This window comes from Echinops telfairi, unplaced genomic scaffold (genome assembly GCF_000313985.2).
Source record: "Echinops telfairi isolate 266 unplaced genomic scaffold, ASM31398v2 ScPeMD7_7400;HRSCAF=8409, whole genome shotgun sequence".
Lineage (NCBI taxonomy): Eukaryota > Metazoa > Chordata > Mammalia > Afrosoricida > Tenrecidae > Echinops > Echinops telfairi.
The window spans coordinates 62,039,861-62,058,472 of NW_022111300.1; the positions used below are offsets into that span (position 1 = coordinate 62,039,861).

The following is an 18,612-nucleotide window of genomic DNA, read 5'->3' on the forward strand; positions in this document are numbered from 1 at the left end:
CCTGGCCCCCAGTTCCGTCTCTGGCACCAGCAGGACCCACACAGCCTCCCTGGCCTGACCCCAGGCCCTCTCGTGCCAGAGCCTGCCTCTGCTGCCCCTGTAGTATGGTTTCCACAGATGTGTTTTGTGGCCAGTGATTCTTCAGGACACGCCCACAGCGTCCAGCCACTGTGTGCTCTGTGCCCTGCGATGTGCTGTGGTGTGCACCCCAGAGGTTTTCTCCAGGGGGCCCTTGAGACTGCAGCTCGGACTGTGCCTTGACCGCCTGTGATGCCCTGCACCCTGACAACGTGCCGCTGAGGTGTGTCCGCCCGGCCACGTCCTTCGGGAAGTCCAGCAGAAGGACACAGGCGCCGGACCTCCCCACTCCGACGCTGGGGCTCTGGGCAGGGTGGCTGGGAGTGTGGAGGAGCTCCTGCTCACAGTGGACTGCGCGCCTCCAGCAGCGCCACAGCTTGCAGGGCGCGCGCTCATCTGGGGCACACTGCCTTTCTGAGCATCTCCTCTCCACATACTGGCTCTTCATTCCTCAGAGCACTCTCTCTGGAAAGTTCCTTCTGTGCCTGCATCTGGGACCTTCAGCCAGCTGACAGGAGGGGTGTCTGGCTGATCTCGTGGGGCCTACCATGGGCACAGTGCATGAGATACATGCCCGCCGATGGCAGAAGGCTCATGGGGCCACTCACTGTCCTCCTGGGAGGGCCTAGAGGAGCTCTGTTCCAGGCAGAGTTAATAAGCAGGCATATTGCTTTCTTGCTCTGCCCTTGAACATGGGAACTTTGTTCCTCAGTGACATGAAGGTGACCACAGTAGTCTGTACCCCTTTCTGTAAAACCATGGGGGGTGTCAGAACCTGTCACGCTCTGCTGTTTGGGGCCCTATACTGTGCTCCATGTAGACAACCTGGGAGCCCTCATATCCTCTGCTGTGCTGAGTCCCACGGGGACTTGACTCAACACAGCTGGAGGGCCGAGGAGGTCAACGTGGGAGGCTTGCAGCCAGTCCATCGCTGAGCAGGCCCTCGACCTGTGGGCTGAGGGGAGCCCAGAGTCTGAGCCCTGCTGCTCACCCTTGTGGCCGTGCTCTACCAGGCCCCCTAGTGATGGGCTGCCATCATCAGCCCTATTGTCCTTGGCTGTGGGCACTGCAGGCCGGACCTACTGTGAGGCAGGCTGCCTCACAAGCACCAGCTGCCGTCTTGTGACCGTGAGATGGATGGCTGCTGCCTTGTGTGCACAGCCTTCCTCCTCTCCATGCCACAGGGCTTCGTGCCCACCGCCAGTAGGGGCTTCTTGTTGGAGAGGGCTGGCATGGGGCTTGAGGAGGAGGGGCCAGGATGGCAACAGGCCTGCTTCCTGGCTGCTGCCGGAGCCCATGTCAGCCCGTGGAGTCCCCGGTCACTGACTTCTGGAAGTAGGTCAGCAGCCCTCCTCCTGTGGCCTAATCTAGAAGGTCCACAGCCCCGAAGGTTTCTGGGTGACTCTTCAGAGTAGAGCCCAGGCCTTTCCCTGCTGAATTCAGAGTGGGTGCAGGTCACCAGCTTCCCAGGGAGCAGCTATGCATACACCGCTGCAGGCGAGGTGACAGGGGTCCCAGGCTGGACTGTCTTACTCCCTGTGTCTGAGTAAGCACCCACTGCCTCGGTCCCCAGCCTGCCTCCGTGCCGAGGTTCTGTGTATGTGTGTCAGCATGGTAGATGTGTTGTGGCGGTGCGCGCATAACTCATTTGTGTGTGTGCGCGTGTACGTGTGCACCCTCCCTGTGTGAGCCCCAGTCCCTTGCGTGCCCACCTGGTCTCACTGCTCCACTGAAGCCTAGCCCACTGTTCCTCTCCCCTGGCTGGACACGGTGGCGCTTGGGCCGGTTTTACCACACCCGCGTGTCACTCTCCCCACGGCACACTCTGGCTGCCCACTCAGGAGTGGCAAGTGCCCACTCCAGATGGGTAGGGGCTTTCTGTCAGGTGGTGTGTGAGTCATGGCTCCAAAACAGAAGAAAACCATACAAACCAAGTGGGAACCTACAGCGCGGGGTCTGGAAGTTTACACCCAAGGCCTGTGTGAGGGCCAGGAAGCCATGTGGGCCTGCGCAGCCCGAGCACCAGCTCTAGGAGCCCTGGGACTCTGGTGCTGGTGCTGGTGCTGCCCAGGGCCGGGGCCTGGGTTCAGCACCTGTGGCAGCGATAGAAGTCATCATACTGCAGAGGGATGTAGGGGGACGGTCCAGCATGGGAGTCACCACCCCTACCAGCAGGTAGACTGATGGCCTGCAGAAGTGCTTCACCCACATGGGGCCACAGCAAGGACAAGGACGGGCACAGAGAAGCGCCTGCCGGGTGGTCGTGGGTGAGCCTGGAATTGTGCTATTGCCCGGCAGGGGATTCAATGTGAAGGGTCAGTGGGGTCACACGGGCCATGGCGTGGCAAAAGGTTGCACTACGTGTGTCTGCACCCCATGTGGGAAACAGCCTGGTAGAGGAGTATCCGGGCAGAGGGTCAGCCTTGGTCCCAGACTCCAGTGCCCGGCTTCCTGTTCTCACGTGCAATGCTGGGCAGGCTGGCTTTGGCCAGCACTCAGCGTGGATGGGTCTGAGTTAGTAGAGCTGCTACAGGGTCATTTCCTTGGGGGCAGCAAGTCACATTGGACAGGGGTTTCCTTAACCCCTGAGCTCACCTGCTGCTGCTCCTGTGCTCCACCAAGACGAGTCTGTGTCCTGCTGGGAGGGAAGCCAGCACCACACTGGCAGGCAGGGCAGTGCCAGGGCTGCTGCACCCGAAACAAAGGGGCCCTGGGGTGCTGGCCTGGCCCTGCTCTCGGGATGCCTTGCCTCTGAGCTTTAAACTGGGTTTCTTGGGGCTCGGGTGCTTGCATGTTGGTGGCTTCAGGTTTTACTGTGGGTGAAAAAGGAGTGTGGGCTTCTGAGTTGTAGGAGGTCTGCAATCCTCCTAAGCGGGGGGTTTCAGAGTGCCTGGTTGGCATATGTCACTTCAGGGCCGTCAGTACTGCCCACCGTAGCACCTCGGGCAGATTTTAAATGTTTCTTTCTCTTGGGTCATGAGATACCCTCTTCAGCCTTGAAAGTTTTGTGTTCATAGGAATGTCTTGATTGTCATGATTTATTGTGTAATTGTGTTTTAACCAACGTATTAGTTTTCTATGCGGTATAACAAATTGCCACCGATGGTAAATGTTCTAAACTATTAAGTACAGGACAATGTCCATCGTCATCTCACGGTTCCTGCTGGTCGGAAGAGCAGACACAGTGTGGCTGGGCCTTCCCTCCGTCTCACGGGTGCAGAGCTCAGCTCTGCCTCCTCACCTCCTGAAGGCCTCCCACAGAAAGCCCACACCACAGAGCCCACGTGTCCCTCTACAGCCCACACCACAGAGCCCATGGGGGCCTCCCACAGACAGCCTACACTGCAGAGCCTCCAGGGCCCCACTGCATACACAGTCCTAAAATGGGAGGAGCAAGTGCTGCCTGGTTCTTCCATCTTTGTTCTAAGAGGGATGAGTCCCTGGGTATGTGTTGGATTGTATGTGTGTTGACAAGGTGGGCATTGTGACCAGCCAGGCCCTGTGTGGCAATCTAGCCACACCCACAGTGGCACCGCCTACCTGCACGGTGTGTCCTTCCTCCAGGCTGTCTTCCTTGGAGGAGTTGGCTCCTGTGTGACTTCACGCCCCAGTGGCCACAGGTCCTGGCAGTGTGGCCCAGTAGCTGCAGGGACTGGGGAGGAGGCACCACACCTGGAAGTAGCCCTCCACAGGAGCATTCCTCCATGGGGTAAGTTCTGAAAAGGGAGAGAAGCATTCTGACCCCTGGCCGTCCGTCTGTCAGGTGGATGACATCCTTGGAGAAGGCAGCGATGACAGTGACGGTGAGAAGAAGCCCGAGGAGCAAGAGGGGAAGCCTCGGCGCAGGGCGGCAGGGCCGCCGGGGGCCGGCTTGGAGCACCAGCCTGCAGCAGCATCCTGGTCCAGTGAGCGGAGCCCAACAGGTGTCGCTGTGCCCAGGTAGGTGCTACAGGTGTCCCATCTGGCCTGTGCCTGCCTCCAGCCCAGGCCTCAGCTGTCCCTGAGCAGAGTGGCCTGGGCGCACACTGGAAGAGATAAGCGTTCTTCCTATGAGTGCCCACAGGAGTGGGGGGGGGGGGGCGGGGAGGGGGAGGTTTGACTGCATATCGTGTGGCTTTGTGCATGTGTCGTTTGTGGTGTGTACGTGTATGGTGTGTGGTTTGTGCATGTGTGGGTGGGTGCCATGTGTATGTGTGTGTGAAAGACACACACACACACCCCCTCGTGCAGCACAGTGCTCTCCTCACAGGAGCCCTGCCTCGAGGAAGCGGCAACCCCACCCCCACCCACCCCCTGTGGGATGCCAACATAGAAGGTCGAGTCCCCTGCTTGCCTGGCCTCTCTGGGTTCCTCAGGAAGGCTTTTTCACCGTGTGCTTTCTCTGTTGTGATGGTCCCTGTGGGCGGTGACACCCCGTGCTGAGTGCAACCATCTCTGACAGCAGGTGGGCCACAGAGGCCTGGAAATGGCGCTGGTGGAAGCCAGCAGAATAAGTTCACACTTTCCTCACACTCACAAGCACCAGGCGTCTTGGTGCATGGCGCCTTCATTCCTTAGGGTCAATCACGAAGCTCTGACAGCAAGTCTGTGTGAAAAGCATTCGCCCCAAGAGAGCTTCATGTCGGAAGCCCCCCAACATCGCTGCTCCCCTGCCACTCGCTGTCCTCTGTGCTTCCGTAGGCACCAGAATCCAGCCTGGCTCTCCTTCAGGTTTCAGGAGTTGGTGGGCAGGTGTTTAATTACTACAGCATTGCTGGTACAGGATGTCAAGACAAGAGAGGCAGCAGGGTTCTGGGGTCTGGTAGCAGCGCTAAAAGCCAGCTCTTCTCTAAGCGCTAGAACACTAGTCTGGACACACTTCCCATCCCGACTGGTATCGTGAGGACAAACAAGGGAACACCACCATGTCTAACGGGAGTCAAAGCTGCCACAAATCAGTGTTCCCTGGCTGGCTCCTCTCTCCCTAAGGGACATGAAGCCTCCCTCTTTGTAGATGCCATCACAGCCCGTCGTCCATTCCCAGGGCCTGCTCCCTCTCCTTCTTCCTGAGAGCATCTGTCACCCCTCTGGCTTTGACCCTCGCAGCCCCACAGGGGAGAGGAGAGCTGCCCCAGGTCCCCAAGGCTGAGAGTCACAGTCCAGAACCTCAGGAGCCCTAGTGACCGGAAACCAGAAGAGGTGTGGGATGACATAAAGGAGCCTGTCAAAAGGCAAGGTGGGAAGAAAGGACCAAACGAGGCGTCACAACAGATGCTGGTGCCTGCCCATGGGCGGAGAGGGTAGCGTGAGGAGGTGAGCGGGGAAGGCGGTGTGTGAGGGTGAGATGCAGAGACGGGGCTGAAGGGTACAAGGGAAGAAGACACTTGGTGCTTCCCAAGCTTGACCCGTGAGATGGACAGATGCCGTGGGCAGCGTGACTGACAGCGCGGCACGTGGCAGAAGACGACGAGAGGCACAGTCACCCAGCTGCGTGCTCACAGCCGTGGTGGGAGTCCGACCTGGACCACAGGCATGGGTGCAAGGGCCAGTGCTCCGGGAGCAGGCCAGAGTGGACCCACAGCACCTGTGTGCTAACAGATAATGCAGGAGGCATTTCACTATCTTTTCGTTTCCTTTTCCCAGGAGCTTTTGGAAGCGTTTTCATATCATTAGTAGCACACCCCAGTGAAAGTTGACTGCGTAGAATTCAAAACTAGTTCTCGAGCTGCGTCCACAGGGAACTGAGAAAAACTCAAGCCCAATTCAGAAGGCATGGGACAAGGGACCATTGGTGATGTCAGGTCATCTTAGCTGTAAGCAGAGAACACCGGAAAGATGTTTACCTGTGTCTGCATTACCTGTGCAAAGGGTCGTACTAAACTATGAGTGCCTTGCAAACAGTGTGAAGTCCTGCACTCTGGATTGTGCCTTGGACAGAACCCCCTCACGGGCCAGGACGAACAGGAAGGGACAGAAGAAGGGGCGCAGAGTGACTTCACATCAGGAAAGGGGGTGTTGGGGTGGCATCCTGCACTGTGCCTATGCAGTCAGTCTGTGGCACGGGTCACCCGTGGAGCAGGACTGCACACAGAAGGATGGAGAAAGACTGGTTCACAGCCTGCGACAAGCAGACATCCCAACTTGCTGAACGTGAAGAGGACAGAGCAGCCTTCAGTGCGGATTACAGGTGGTTGTACACAGGTGGGCCAGTGGACAACGACACATTGTCCAGGGTAGCATCTACAGGGCACAGTTCAGTGTGGCTCTTCCACGGAGTGTGGGTTGTTCCCCACTGCTCTGTCTGCTGGCTGCACAGTCCAGCGAATGGCACGCACACACATGGTGGGTGGGCACAGCTGTCCTTTTCCAATCTTGGGGATAACTGTTAATTATGAAACTTGTGCCCCAACCATCATCTGACAGGAGTCGGCCTCCTTCCTGCACAGAGCTGCAGACCACCAGACCACCGGGCTGGGCCAGCCCCTCCCCACCATGGCTCTCCGGAGCCCCCAGGGGAGTTACAGGTTCAGTTCTTGGTGGAACTTAGGGAAGCTGTTTGCTTCCTGAGCAGCATGGGCAGGGTGGAAGGCAGCCTATTCTCAGGCTGGGTCGGGTCACAGCCGCGTGCTCTTGGGTGGATGGCTGTGTACCTTGGTTATTAGGTGGGACTTGTGCACACCTTGCTCAAGGCCCTACCCCAGCGTGTGTGCACACCTCGCTCAGAGGCAGGCTCGATGCCCCTGAACTCTGCATGCTGCTCGCATCACCACCCCTGCATCTGCTTCTCACAGGGGTCGCAAGCGGAAGCTGAACGAAGAGGACGCGGCCAGTGTGTCCAGCAAGGAGTCCAGCAACGAAGACGGAGAGGGCAGCAGCTCGGAGGCGGACGAGATGGCGGCAGCCTTGGAGGCTGAGCTGAGTGACTTCATGTGACCGGTGGGGCGGGGCTGCTCCCGTTCCTCATCCCAGCCTGGCTCCGCGTGGACTCCTGTCCTCCCAGAAAGACCTGCACATTCACACGGAAACCCATTATTTTACAGAAACAGGTGTTTTTAAGAAATCCACTATGGGAAAGTATACTTTTTTAAGTGGCAGGAGTCTGGGAGGATTGGTGTGCTCAATGCCAAAGGCACCGAGAGCCCCTGTGGCGCGGCCTTACCTTGGCCCCACAGTGGGGGCGGGGCTTCCCTAAAATGCCACCGTTGGGTAAGGAGTGGGGGGAGGGGTCAGGACATGGCAACAGACAGCAGGAAGCTGAGCGTCTTGCTTTTCTCCCAGCTGTCGGGGGAAGAGTGCCCCTCAGGAAAGGTGTGTGATGCTCAGTCGTGCGAGCAGGCCTGGCGACACCCCGCTCTGGCTGGCCCGTGGCCAGACCCTGTTGGGGAGCCTGCGAGCAAGGAGGGGTACTTATGTCTGAGAGATGGGGTGGAAAGGGTTCGTCTGCCTGTCACACTTGACCCACCAGGCAGACCTTTCGTGGAATAAAGTCCTTTTTATAGCTCTCTCCCTGGTGCATTGTGTCAGTGACGTGGCACCTGCTCAGGGCCCGCCCATCTGCCTACCTGCGTGTACTGAGACCTTCCCACGGAGCCCTGGGGAAGGTGCCCCAGTGCCTGGCTCAGAGACCTTCCCACGGAGACTTGGGGGTGCAGTGATTGAGCCCAGTTGCCAAAGAAATGTGGGGGGATGAACTCGCCGGTGGCTTCGCAGAAGAGCAAGGTGACCAGGGCTCTGGCTCCTCAGGCCAACCCTGCGAGCAGACATCGCACAGATGGGGCCTTCAGCGGCTTCTGCAGCCCCCGCCCTCGGCACTCTTCCCGCTTCGCTGTAGGGATGCCAGAGCCCCACCCGCACGTGGTGTCAGAGGGCTGTGAGGTCTGTCGACTGCAGATCTAAACAGGAAACCGAATGACATGACTGATGCCAGGAACTGAGTCACACACACACACACCACCCCACTCCCCCTCACCCCCAACGTGCACAGGCTCCCTGCACCCAGACTTCAGGGAGGCCTTGCAGTCAAGGGTGCATATGCAGAACTGAAGCAAGCTTTCAGAATTCATTCTGGAACATTCCAAGCATGCACAGAAGCAGATGGCATCGGACTCCCCTTCTGGCCATGTCGGCGGTCAGCATCACGGCGGGTCTGCTTGCAGCTTTGATGTCACTGCCGTTTTAACCACTTCAAGTCTGAGTCACTAGCACAGTCACGTTCACCGTCGCCACCATCCACTCCCAAGACTTGCATTGCATCAGCCGTGGGGTCTGACGGGACTGCAGCCGCTCCTCGCTGGTCAGTCGCTGTCAGCAAGATCCTGCATTCTCTTGTGCGTGTCGTATGCTGTTACAAGGCTAGTCTCTCACAGCATGTATTCTGTGGCTGAGGACCCTGCCACTGGGGGCCAGTCATGCTGTTTTGCCGTGGCCTGTTGATGGGAACCAGCCGCTTTCGCACTGCAGCTGCGGTGAGTTTCCTCTGCTCAGGAAAGTGGACTGGTGGGCCACCTTGTACCATCTCAAGTCTGATCAGTGTTCGCGTGGAATCACGTGCTGCCATCCTAAGTGGGCTGTCTGTGGGCCAGTGCTCCCACATGTCAGTCCGTCACCAAGGAGTCTCACTGCCCTCATCTGCCGGAGTTGCTCGTCTGTGCGGTGCTCCCATGGAAGGGACTGGGAAGAGGGTGCCTGTGCCAGGATGTTTGTTGCTGGCCGACCCAACGCCCCGTGCCTTCTGGTCTGGCCTGTGTCCCCTCCCATGCACCATGAGTGTGGAGACTTGCCAGACTCGGCACTGCCGCTGCCACCCCGTCATGTGATCACAGGGCCCCGAAAGGTGACATGGCTGTCATGAGCCACATGTCTGCTAGGAGTGGAATCATTGCTGTCCGCAAAGAGGACTTCTCATGCTGGGCAGGGGCCAGGTGGGCCACCTGGGGCTGGCAACCTGGCTTGACGGGCTTGTCACTGGCTGGTTTGCAGGTGCCAGACAGCCAGCATGAGCTGGCATGAGGCCCCCCAACCCACCCAGGGACCTTTGATCCAGGGCAGGGTGTGCAAGCCCCAATGTGCCCTCACTGCTGCCCCTTGCCCGCCCTCACGTGCTGTGGGGTAACTGCCCATTGCTCCCCTTCTAGACCAATCCTCATAACATCCATTTGGTTCATTCACCTCCCCTCCCGTGGTGACCAGGGTTGTTTGTAGCAATACTGTGCTCTTTTCGCCTCACTGCTGCATTTGATGTCCACGCTGATGTGTGTCACTTGCGCCATGTGTCTGAAACCTTGAGACGGAGAAGTCATGGTGCTGGCTTGGCCCAGAAGCAGACCTGAGGGACAGTGGGGGTCAGCCTGGGAGATGTCCTTCTGAGGAAGGTCCCCCACTGGTGTCCCTCACACCTGCTGGGCACACTCAAGGTTGTCAGTCTCCCCACAGGCAAGTGAGTATGTGGGGTCACCCCTCGGCGTATGACAGGCGAGAGAAAAATGACTCTCCTGGCACTGTGTGAAGGCCACAGGGACAGTCCTGTCCATGCCCACCCAAGCTCGGGGCAGTGCCTGAGGGTGGGGTGAGCTGCCACACTGGCTGTCCACATGCAACACCAGCTGAGCCTTGGAAACACCAGTGAGAGGGTGTGCGGGGCACTGCCCACCAGGCAGGAGGGGCCACCCGGTGCAGGAATGGGATCAAGGGCTGGGGCTTTCTTTCTGAGTCGGGTGCCAGCTGTTTGTCTTTGGACGGAAGCTGTGCGGGTGGAAGATGTCCGTGTGTGGGCACTGCTCCCACCCACAGGACCAAGCCCAGGTGGGAAACCCATGTGCAGGGTCTGCAGTGAAGAACGGGAGACATTCTAATGGGTGCTGGGGGTCGGCCCCTAGGGACAGTCACGCACAGGCATGAGGATGCCACCGAGCTGCCACCAGGAGCAGGAAGCCCACTCGGCACTGCTGGCTCTGCGAGTCAGAAGTAGGCGCAGCCCACCAGGCAGGACAATTTCAAAGATGACCGTCTTTGCCAAAGTGTTTTCCTTTAACCAGTTTAGTGATGCATTTGTCATGGACAATTAACAGGCAATTTCTTTACTCCAAAAAGCTCTTCACAGAAAAGGGTGGAAGTGCTCTTTGCTGCCATAAGCTTTAGGACCCAAAATAGAACAAGTGACTCTCAAGCCCTTTCAGGATCAAATGTCACTGAGGATGTCTGACTGCAGAGGTGCCAAGCCCCGTGTGCACAATGCCTTGTGCCTGCCTGCTGCCCCTTGTGGTTTCTCGGTAGGTGTGGACCCTGCAGGGTTCACATGCCATCTCAATCCTCTCTGCATCCCCTGGGCCCGGCCCCTCCGAGGTAGAAGACACAGGAAGTTAGTTCCTGCCCTTGCATGGGAGAGGTGTGTGCAGTCAAGCAGGCCTGGGAACCAGCTTGGTTGTGGCCAGGTTGTGAAATGTGCAAGACCTCCGGGGACAGGAAACCTGTGGGTCAGCTCTACCTAAAAGCCACCTGCGAGGGGCCCTGGCCATCACTGCTACGAGTCCATTCCGACCCAAAATTACCCTGTAGGACAGGAGGTCTAACCCCTGCATGTTTCTGAGCTTGTAACTCCTTCAGGGAAGTAAAAAGCCTCATCTTTCTCCTGTGCAGTCACTGGTAGTTTGGAACTGCTAACCTTGGGTTCTACTCCCAGGGCAGTAATGCAGATCTGGGTCAGGCTCCTGCAGAGCTCCCTCTACCTCTAACATCTCCCAACCTGGGGCTTCAGCCACACCTTTTCCCCATTCCAGGTGTCCTGGCTTGCCCCCATCTTCCTGACGGGGTCTGTTGCCATTTCACCACACTGGCCATGACAAGGGGAGTGCGGCCCAGCGCTGTGGGTGGGAGCCACATGCTGTTAAGATGGCACCAGGGCCTGCTCTGGGGCAGGAAGACCTGATGCCCAGTCCGGTCACCTCCAGCTCAACAGGGAACTTCAAGTACCTGCTTCCTTCAGCTCACACATGGCAGGGGGCACACAATGCTGGCCCTGTGGACGATCGCAGAGCCCTGGCATTTTCCTCGTGTTCACTCTGTCGGCACCTTCCATCTCCGACCTGCCACGCCCACTCACCCCACCTGAGTGGATTCCCCCTCATTTTACTCTGCAGCCAGAAAGCTCTGCTTACGCACGGCGGGAGACCTGGGCCAGGTCTTGCAGAGTTCCTGAGTGCTGGGCTTAACTCCATCGAATCGGATTTGTGTGGGAAAAGCTGATGGTTTCAAAACAGTGGGTGAGACAGGCCTGGGCACATGGTAAGGCGGCCTGGTGGCAGAGGTCGAGCATTGGCTGCCACTGGGAAGGGTGGCTCTGCAGGAGGAAGGCTCTGCAGGAGGAAGGCAGACAGGGCCGTCTGCTGGGAAGGTTGACCACCTAGGAAACCGGGTGGCAGTGCTGCTCTGTCACACGGAGGCCATGGGAGTTGAATTGACCCAGTGGCACTTAACAGTCAGGGGCCTGTGACTGAGAATAGCTAGCAGCATAGAATAATTTGAAATTAGGGGGGGTTTGCCTTGAAGGTACGTGTCATGCCCTAGTGACTTGAGCCCCCATTTTAACAGCTTTGTGGCTAGGACTCTCCAAACAAAACCTCACTGCCATCCGCTGGTTCCAGCTCAGTGACACTGCGGGTCAGAGTGGAACTGCCCCTGTGTGTGTGTTTCCAAAGCTGTCCCTCTACGGGAGCAGAAAACCCCCTCTTTCTCGGACTAATTCGTGGTTTTGAACTGCTGACCGTGGGACTAGCAGCCCAACGTATAACCAGCTTTACTGCCAGGATCCAACCAAGGCGAATCACCTCATAGAAAACCCCACCTAAATTTGGGTCCTCAGAAGGTGGCATTCTTCCATCTAAGTAACAGAAGCGCCCTGTGCTGAATGTGTTGGTAACAAACTTACTTGTTTTGACCTTGGCTTGGATAAAAGAAGGGACCAAAATAAAACTCATTGCGATCTAGCTCATGGTTGCTATACAGGGGAGGGGAGACCTGCTCTCTTGGGTCTCTGAGACTAAATCTTTATCGAAGCAGAACGCCGCCTCTCTCCCATGGGGCAGCTGGTGATTTCGAACCTGTGACTTTGTGGTAACAGCCTGGCACATACCCACTGCACTGCCAGGCCTCCTCAAGAGGAGGTGGAACCCTTTGAGAGCCAGTAACCAAATCTAGCCTCCGCATGACTGCAGCCAGAGTGCACGCCACTGCATCCCAAAACACTCCGGTGGGAGAGAAGGTGTCCCAGCTCTGAGACGTCTTCAGGCAACAAGCAGAAATGGAAGCACAACCCAGGCACGGACACAACTTAAACCTGGATCTCCAATCACTCGCACAGACACATGTAACTCCTACAGATACAACGGTCCTGCGATCATTTAAAAATTCACCAAACACTGAGGGAAAGCCCACCCAAAAAGTAAGAGACAAGAGCCGCACTTCAAATATAAGGAACAGAAACTGATGTGAGCATTTCTTTAAAGAAAGAAAGGCATCAGTGCTCTTGTGACTCCAGCCCTTAGCTTCCAGAATCTCTCAGACTCAAAGCAAAGCCCACACCCAAACTCAGTCTAGTCAGGTTCAAAAAGAAAAGGGATGGGAGGCAGGCAGCCTTACAGCAGCCAGAGAACAGAGATTACCTGAACCTCAGAGTAACTGCTAACTTGTCAACTGCAACAATGGAAGACAAGAGACAGTGGAAGAACATAGATTCTTCAAAATGCCCAGAATGTGTACATACAGAGAGTATATCGTGAAATCTTTCTAAATGCTTACAAACAAATTTACCAACAACAGACTCCCACTAGAGGGGATTCTGTGAGATGCAGACCCCTTCCCAAATGAATACTGGGAGTTGCTCTCTGTGCATGGAGCCACACACGGTAAGAGCTGCAGCCGCAATGGGCTCAGGCACAGGAGCAACTGTGAGGAGGGCACAGGACAGGGAGTTCACTCGGAACCACCTCGGTGGCACTTAGCAAGAACTGCCAGAGCTCCAAAATATGCTTTTTTGGAGTTGTCATAGAAGAAAAACCTGACCACTCTAAGCAGGAGTTGACAAGTTCAACCTCGTGTGATCTCTGGGCACTTCGCAATCATTGGCATCACACACACACAGTGAGTGTGCAGTGGAGGTGCACCCCACTCCCACCCCACCCCCATATCGAGTAAGCCTTTCCCTTGGATCGCTCAGGAGAACTGAGGACCAGGACCACCCCTTCCCGTTCCTCTTGGCTGGGAGTCTGCCCACCACAGGGTCTAACTGCACCTGCAGAGCAGGCATTGCAGGAGTCCCCCTGAAAAGGACCACAAGCAGGAAGACGTCTGAGGTAGGTAGTTTATTGTGCCAACCTGGCCGATAAATACGTGGGGTTAATTGAAGGGCGGAGGGATAAATGGCTCAATGAGCCTCACCTTTCTAGTTCTCCGGTTTCTTGCTTTCTGACGGTTGGACCAGGGTGCAGCTGCCTTAGCCAGTTCCCTGCTTTAGGTGGCAAGGCTCACTTCCTGCAAGACATCCCTGAGGAGAAGTCACATGGACCTACCCCGATGCAGCCCTGGGTGCTGGAGCACCCATGTGGAGACCCCCGCCAGTACTGAGATGCTTACACATTCACTGACTCAGCTTTCCACCTGCAGTCGGCATCGATGCGTCTGTTTTGTAAGATGGAGGAGGACTTTGTGGATTGGTGTTAGACATATGGGTTAATGAGTTAATGTTGGACTTGTGGGCTCAGGCAGCACTGGGTTGGGATGTTTCCTTAATGCACACTTAATCTATGTTTAAATATTTCTCATACATGAGTTTCTGTGGATTTGTTTCTCTAAAGTACCCAGACTAATGCAACGTCAAAGCCCAGGGATTTAGTCTCTCACTTCTGGAGGCTACAAGTTCAACGTCAGGGTGTTTGCAGAGCCATGCTGTCCAAAGGCTCAAGAGCAGCACTGCCAGCTCCTGACGGCTGCCAGGGACCTTGGATGCCCCTTGGCATGTGGATACATCCACCTGCCTGTCTAACCAGGCTGTGTTCCCTGCCAAGGGCAAAGGGACCCACCCCTAACAGTACGGCCCCATGTGAACTGATAGCATCTTCAAATATTCATCCCATGTCTGAGCGAGGCTGCATTTACAGGGATACAACTTGACCCGTAAGCAATGTCGGTGACTACTGACTGGGCAGGAAGTGCATGAGTGACTATCGATGACCCACAGAATACGAGGATCTGGTGGGGTGTTGAGAGTATCTTCCTTCCACACGATGCTTTTGCATCTGTGGGTGCCACCTTGTCACCGGCAGGGGATCTCCTGACAGCTTCACAAGCAGGGGGCCGGGCACTAGCATGCTTCTCTCAGATCAATGTCCCCAAGACCAGATGGCCTTCCTGGAGCCCGGGCCTCCAACCATCCCAGCGGGGCCCTCAGCAACCCAGGCGCGGGCCTGCTGCAGCTTTGGAACACCGAAGAGCTGACCAAAGGCCAGCAAGCCACCACTGCCCTCTGGACCCCATCACCTGGTCTGATAAACACCCTGAGAACAAGGAGGTGCATTCAAGTGTAATCATTGCATTGGCAAGTTGATATGCACCTACGTTTTGAGAACATAAAAATAGGTGGTTAGCAGCCTGTTTGACAGGAGCAAGGCGATTGTGTGGGCATGGTGTTCCAGGCGATGAATATAGAATAATTATAAAGAGCTATACTCTTAAGATAATAGCAGTAAGAGGGTTCCTTCTGGAGAAACGTTAAGTACGTTCGGGCTACTTCCTCCGTCCTAAGGCTCAGCCATTAGCACCTGCGTTTGTTTCTAAGCTTGCTGCACTCACTAACAGCTGCTAAGTGGCTCGGCTGCTCTTGGGGCACAAGGAGAAGAATAATTTCTTTCCCCTTGATTATTGTTATAATAAAGCCTTCCAGCGCATTGCCATTAAGGGGTGATTCTGCCGACCTTGGCAGACAGTCATTTCCTTTTAAACACCTCGGGGAAGAGAAAGGCAGCTAAGCCCTCACTCCCCACAATGAAGGAAGCACATTATTTAATCAGCATTTCCAGTAGCCATTGCTGCCAAAGCTAGGGGGGCCTCATGCGCTTCATTGCTAGCAGTCACCCCAAAGCATCCAGGCACCCTGTCTGCCCAGGCCCACCTGCCCTTGACCCCTTCTTCACAGTACTTCTGGGAAACTCGTATCCTAAGCGGGGCTCAGGCGAGCCCCTACACAGGCCAATGCACAAGATGGTGCTCCGAGTCAAAATAGTGTCTCCACCTTTTAAGAGATGGGATTCTGAGAAGAGGGTGGCAGGAACCGCACAGTGAGGGACTCTGAGGGGAAGCAGCAGGGAACCAGAGACATGCAAGAACCAGCGAGTCACACACACATAGACACACAAATTAAAGCCAATAACCTCCCTGCCACTGAACTAGTTCTGATCCTATAGGACAGGGTAGTACTGCCCCTGTGGGTTTCCAAGGCAGTGACTCTTTACAGTAACGAACCCTGTCTGTCTCCCGTGCATGGAGCAGCGGGTGGTTTCAAACTGCTGCCCTTGCAGTTAGCAGCCCAACGCATGACCACCCTGCCACCAGGGCCCCGCTAGCAAGTCATGAAAACTCTTGGCCGCTGACTTAATGCACACTCACCGAGACCCCCACAGGGCTGAGTAACTTGCCTTAGGGGTTTCCAAGCCTGACTTCATGGTGTGCAAAGCCTCATCTTCCCCTGAGGAGCAGCTGGTGGTTTACAACTACTGACCTCATGCCAGCCGCCCAGGCCTCCTCGTCAGCTGAAGCCTACTGGGAATTTCAGCAGAGGGCCAGTGCAGCAGGCTCTGTTCTTACTGTCAGCATTCTACTGCCCCCCACCTGCAAGCTCTATCTCACCCAGGCTTCTGAAACCAGATCCCCTGGGGGACCCGTTCAGGTCCATCTGCTCCCCTTTCAGTCCATGCTGAGGACCGCCTGCCGGCCGGTCGCCCACAACTGCTCTGTGCTAAGAAGCAGACCCCTCTGGTGGAGGCTGCACCCACAGTCAGCTTACCCCTGGGACCACAGCCAGGTAAAGTGCGACAGCCCCTCCCCACCCAGTTCACAGTGCCCCGAATTGCTGCAGGGCCCTGCAGTGGGGTCGCAGTGACCCTCAGACTCCCCTTGGCCCTAAGGTGATGGGCCAGCCCTCCCTGGGCGTCTGGTAGGGCTCTCTGCCCCCACCCCATTGCACTGAACACTGCTGATAGGCTCCCGTGTGCTGGTGCGTGGGCATCTTGAGTGGAGACCAGTAGCAGCGGGTGGCCTCAGAGCGAGAAGGCCCACCCTGGAGGACCTTTCAGAGAGTGACCACCCCTCCCAACCAGTAACGGTCAGTTGCCAAGCTGAGAGGCATCCAGCGGAAGATTGCCTGGTGGAGTCAGGTGGGCCACCTGGGTGGAGACTTCAACCACTGGGCTCTCAAACCAACCAGACCTCTCGGAGGTCCTCCTGGGCACCAGCTCTTCCCCTCCTTCGAAGGCAGATAGTCTGCCCAGGCTTCAAGTTGTCCTGAATGCCAGCTTGGATATAAGCAACCCTCGGTGGCTTTTCTGATAAAAACATTACAGCAGAAACAGCTGGGACAGACGGAATGGGACAGACAGAGAGAGGGACCGTGCCCCTGGTGGACAGACTGATTAGCTCGTGGTCTCGCTGAAGGAAGGGCCCCCACAGGGCTAGCTCGGCCTGTTGAGGACGACTGAGAGAGGAACAGAGTGAACACGCAAAAACTCGTTCTGCCCACCTAGGAGTTTCTTGCAGAAAGTAATGCATGCAAAAACACCGAATATTTAACACCTGTGAAGATTCGAATGCTCTAACCAAAAAAATCACAAGATACACAAAGACCTGGACTGCGAAAGATCACACTCAGCCTATCTTAAGCTGAAAGAGCTGGAGGGGAAAGCCAGGCTCTGAGTTGCAATGATGAGAGTTTCCATGGACAAAACATTCAGTATGCACGGAGCATCAAAAGAAGGTGGAAGGAGTACACAGTCACTGTCCCAAAGGAGCTGGTCAACAGCCACCGTTTCAAGAGGTAGCACGTGGTCCAGGACACGCAGGGCCAGGGTCTGGCAGATGCCAATGAGATTGTTTCCACGTGCTGATCAAGCACTGGACGCACTCACTCATCTCTGGCCAACAGGTAGAGAGCCGTATTTGTGCCCAGTCCCCCCAAAAAATGACCCAGCAGAATGTGGAGATTATCAACCTGAATCATGTACGTCACATGCCAGGAAAGTTCTGATGACGAGCATTCAACAATGGTTGCAGCAGTATATCAGGGAGCTGCCAGAGATTCAAGCCAGGTTCAGAAGAGGACACAAGGGACATCATTGCCATCTACACATCGGGTGGATCTCAGCTGAGAGCAGGGAATACCAGAAAGATGTATTATACAAAGGCATTCAACTGTGAGGATCTTGACAAATTATGACAAGCATGTAGAAGAATGGGAATTCCCACATCCTCACCATCCTCATGAAATACCGGGACCTGGGCCAAGAGGTAGTCATTGGGACAGACCAGGAGAATGAATACTGTGCGTCTAACATGAGGAAACGTGTGTCAGGGCTTTATCCTCTCCCCACACTCAATCTGTGGGAGTCAGAAACTGAACGATATGAAGAAGAACACGGCACCAGGATTGGAGAAAAGCTTTCTAACAACCTGCGATGTGCAGGGGACACAGCCTCGCTTGCTGAACGCGAGAGAGACTTGAAACGCTGGTGATGAAATCAGAGACTGCAGCCTTGTGTGTGGATCGCAACACAGCAAAAAGTTAAAAAAAATCTCCCGTTGAGTGATTGCAACTCAGTGACCTTATAGGACGGGATAGAACTGCCCCTGTGGATTTCTAAGCCTATAAATAACTCTTTACGGGAGAAGGCAGACTCATCTTCTCCTGCGGATATATCATACAACCCAGTAATTCTGCTCCTAAGGATATGCCCCAAAGGCTTGAAGGTAGACTTGCAGGCCAACGTTTATTGCCACACTGTTCAAAAACATCGGATGACCCAAACAACCTGCATGCCCAGCAGCGGATGAGTGACTGTGCTGCAGCAACGGAGCACCGCCTGGCAGGAAAGAAACAGTCTTGATACAGTTGCCGTGTGGGCGGAGCTTGAAGACCTGGTGAGCTAAATAAGCCAACCACAAACAGATAAAGATCATATTACCTCACTTCAAAGAAGACAAGAAAAGCTGAATTTTAGAGACCAAAGTTTAGTAATGAGCACTGGGGGGGAGGGGGATAAGCTGGCTAGTGGTATTGGAAATATTGCATTCATTAAAGTAAGATTGCACAGCTCATTCTTGTAATAGATATCTGTACAAAAAATTGAATTGGCAAAAAGTCTTCAAGAAATGTATTTAAAAAAACAAAGAAACGTATTTACAACCAAGACCAAAGCTAAGTAGCTGCTGTGAACACCCAGCTGCCTCATGGGATCTGGCCCCTTGGTCTGGAGGTTGCAGCCCATCCCAGTTGGTTGGCCTGTTCCCGGGGGGGGG

The 18,612-nt window shown here is 55.7% G+C and overlaps 1 protein-coding gene across 1 annotated transcript in view; it reads left to right on the forward strand.

Annotated features, from left to right (window-relative positions):
- Nucleotides 1-7,561, forward strand: part of CTDP1 (CTD phosphatase subunit 1) — a 36,760-nt gene extending 29,199 nt beyond the window's left edge. Inside the window, exons 12-13 of the mRNA XM_030887296.2 lie at nucleotides 3,837-4,017; nucleotides 6,849-7,561. Coding sequence (XP_030743156.1) covers nucleotides 3,837-4,017; nucleotides 6,849-6,990 — 323 coding nt within the window. The 3' untranslated portion in view covers nucleotides 6,991-7,561. The remainder of the gene's footprint in view (nucleotides 1-3,836; nucleotides 4,018-6,848) is intronic.
- Nucleotides 7,562-18,612: the final 11,051 nt, after the last annotated feature.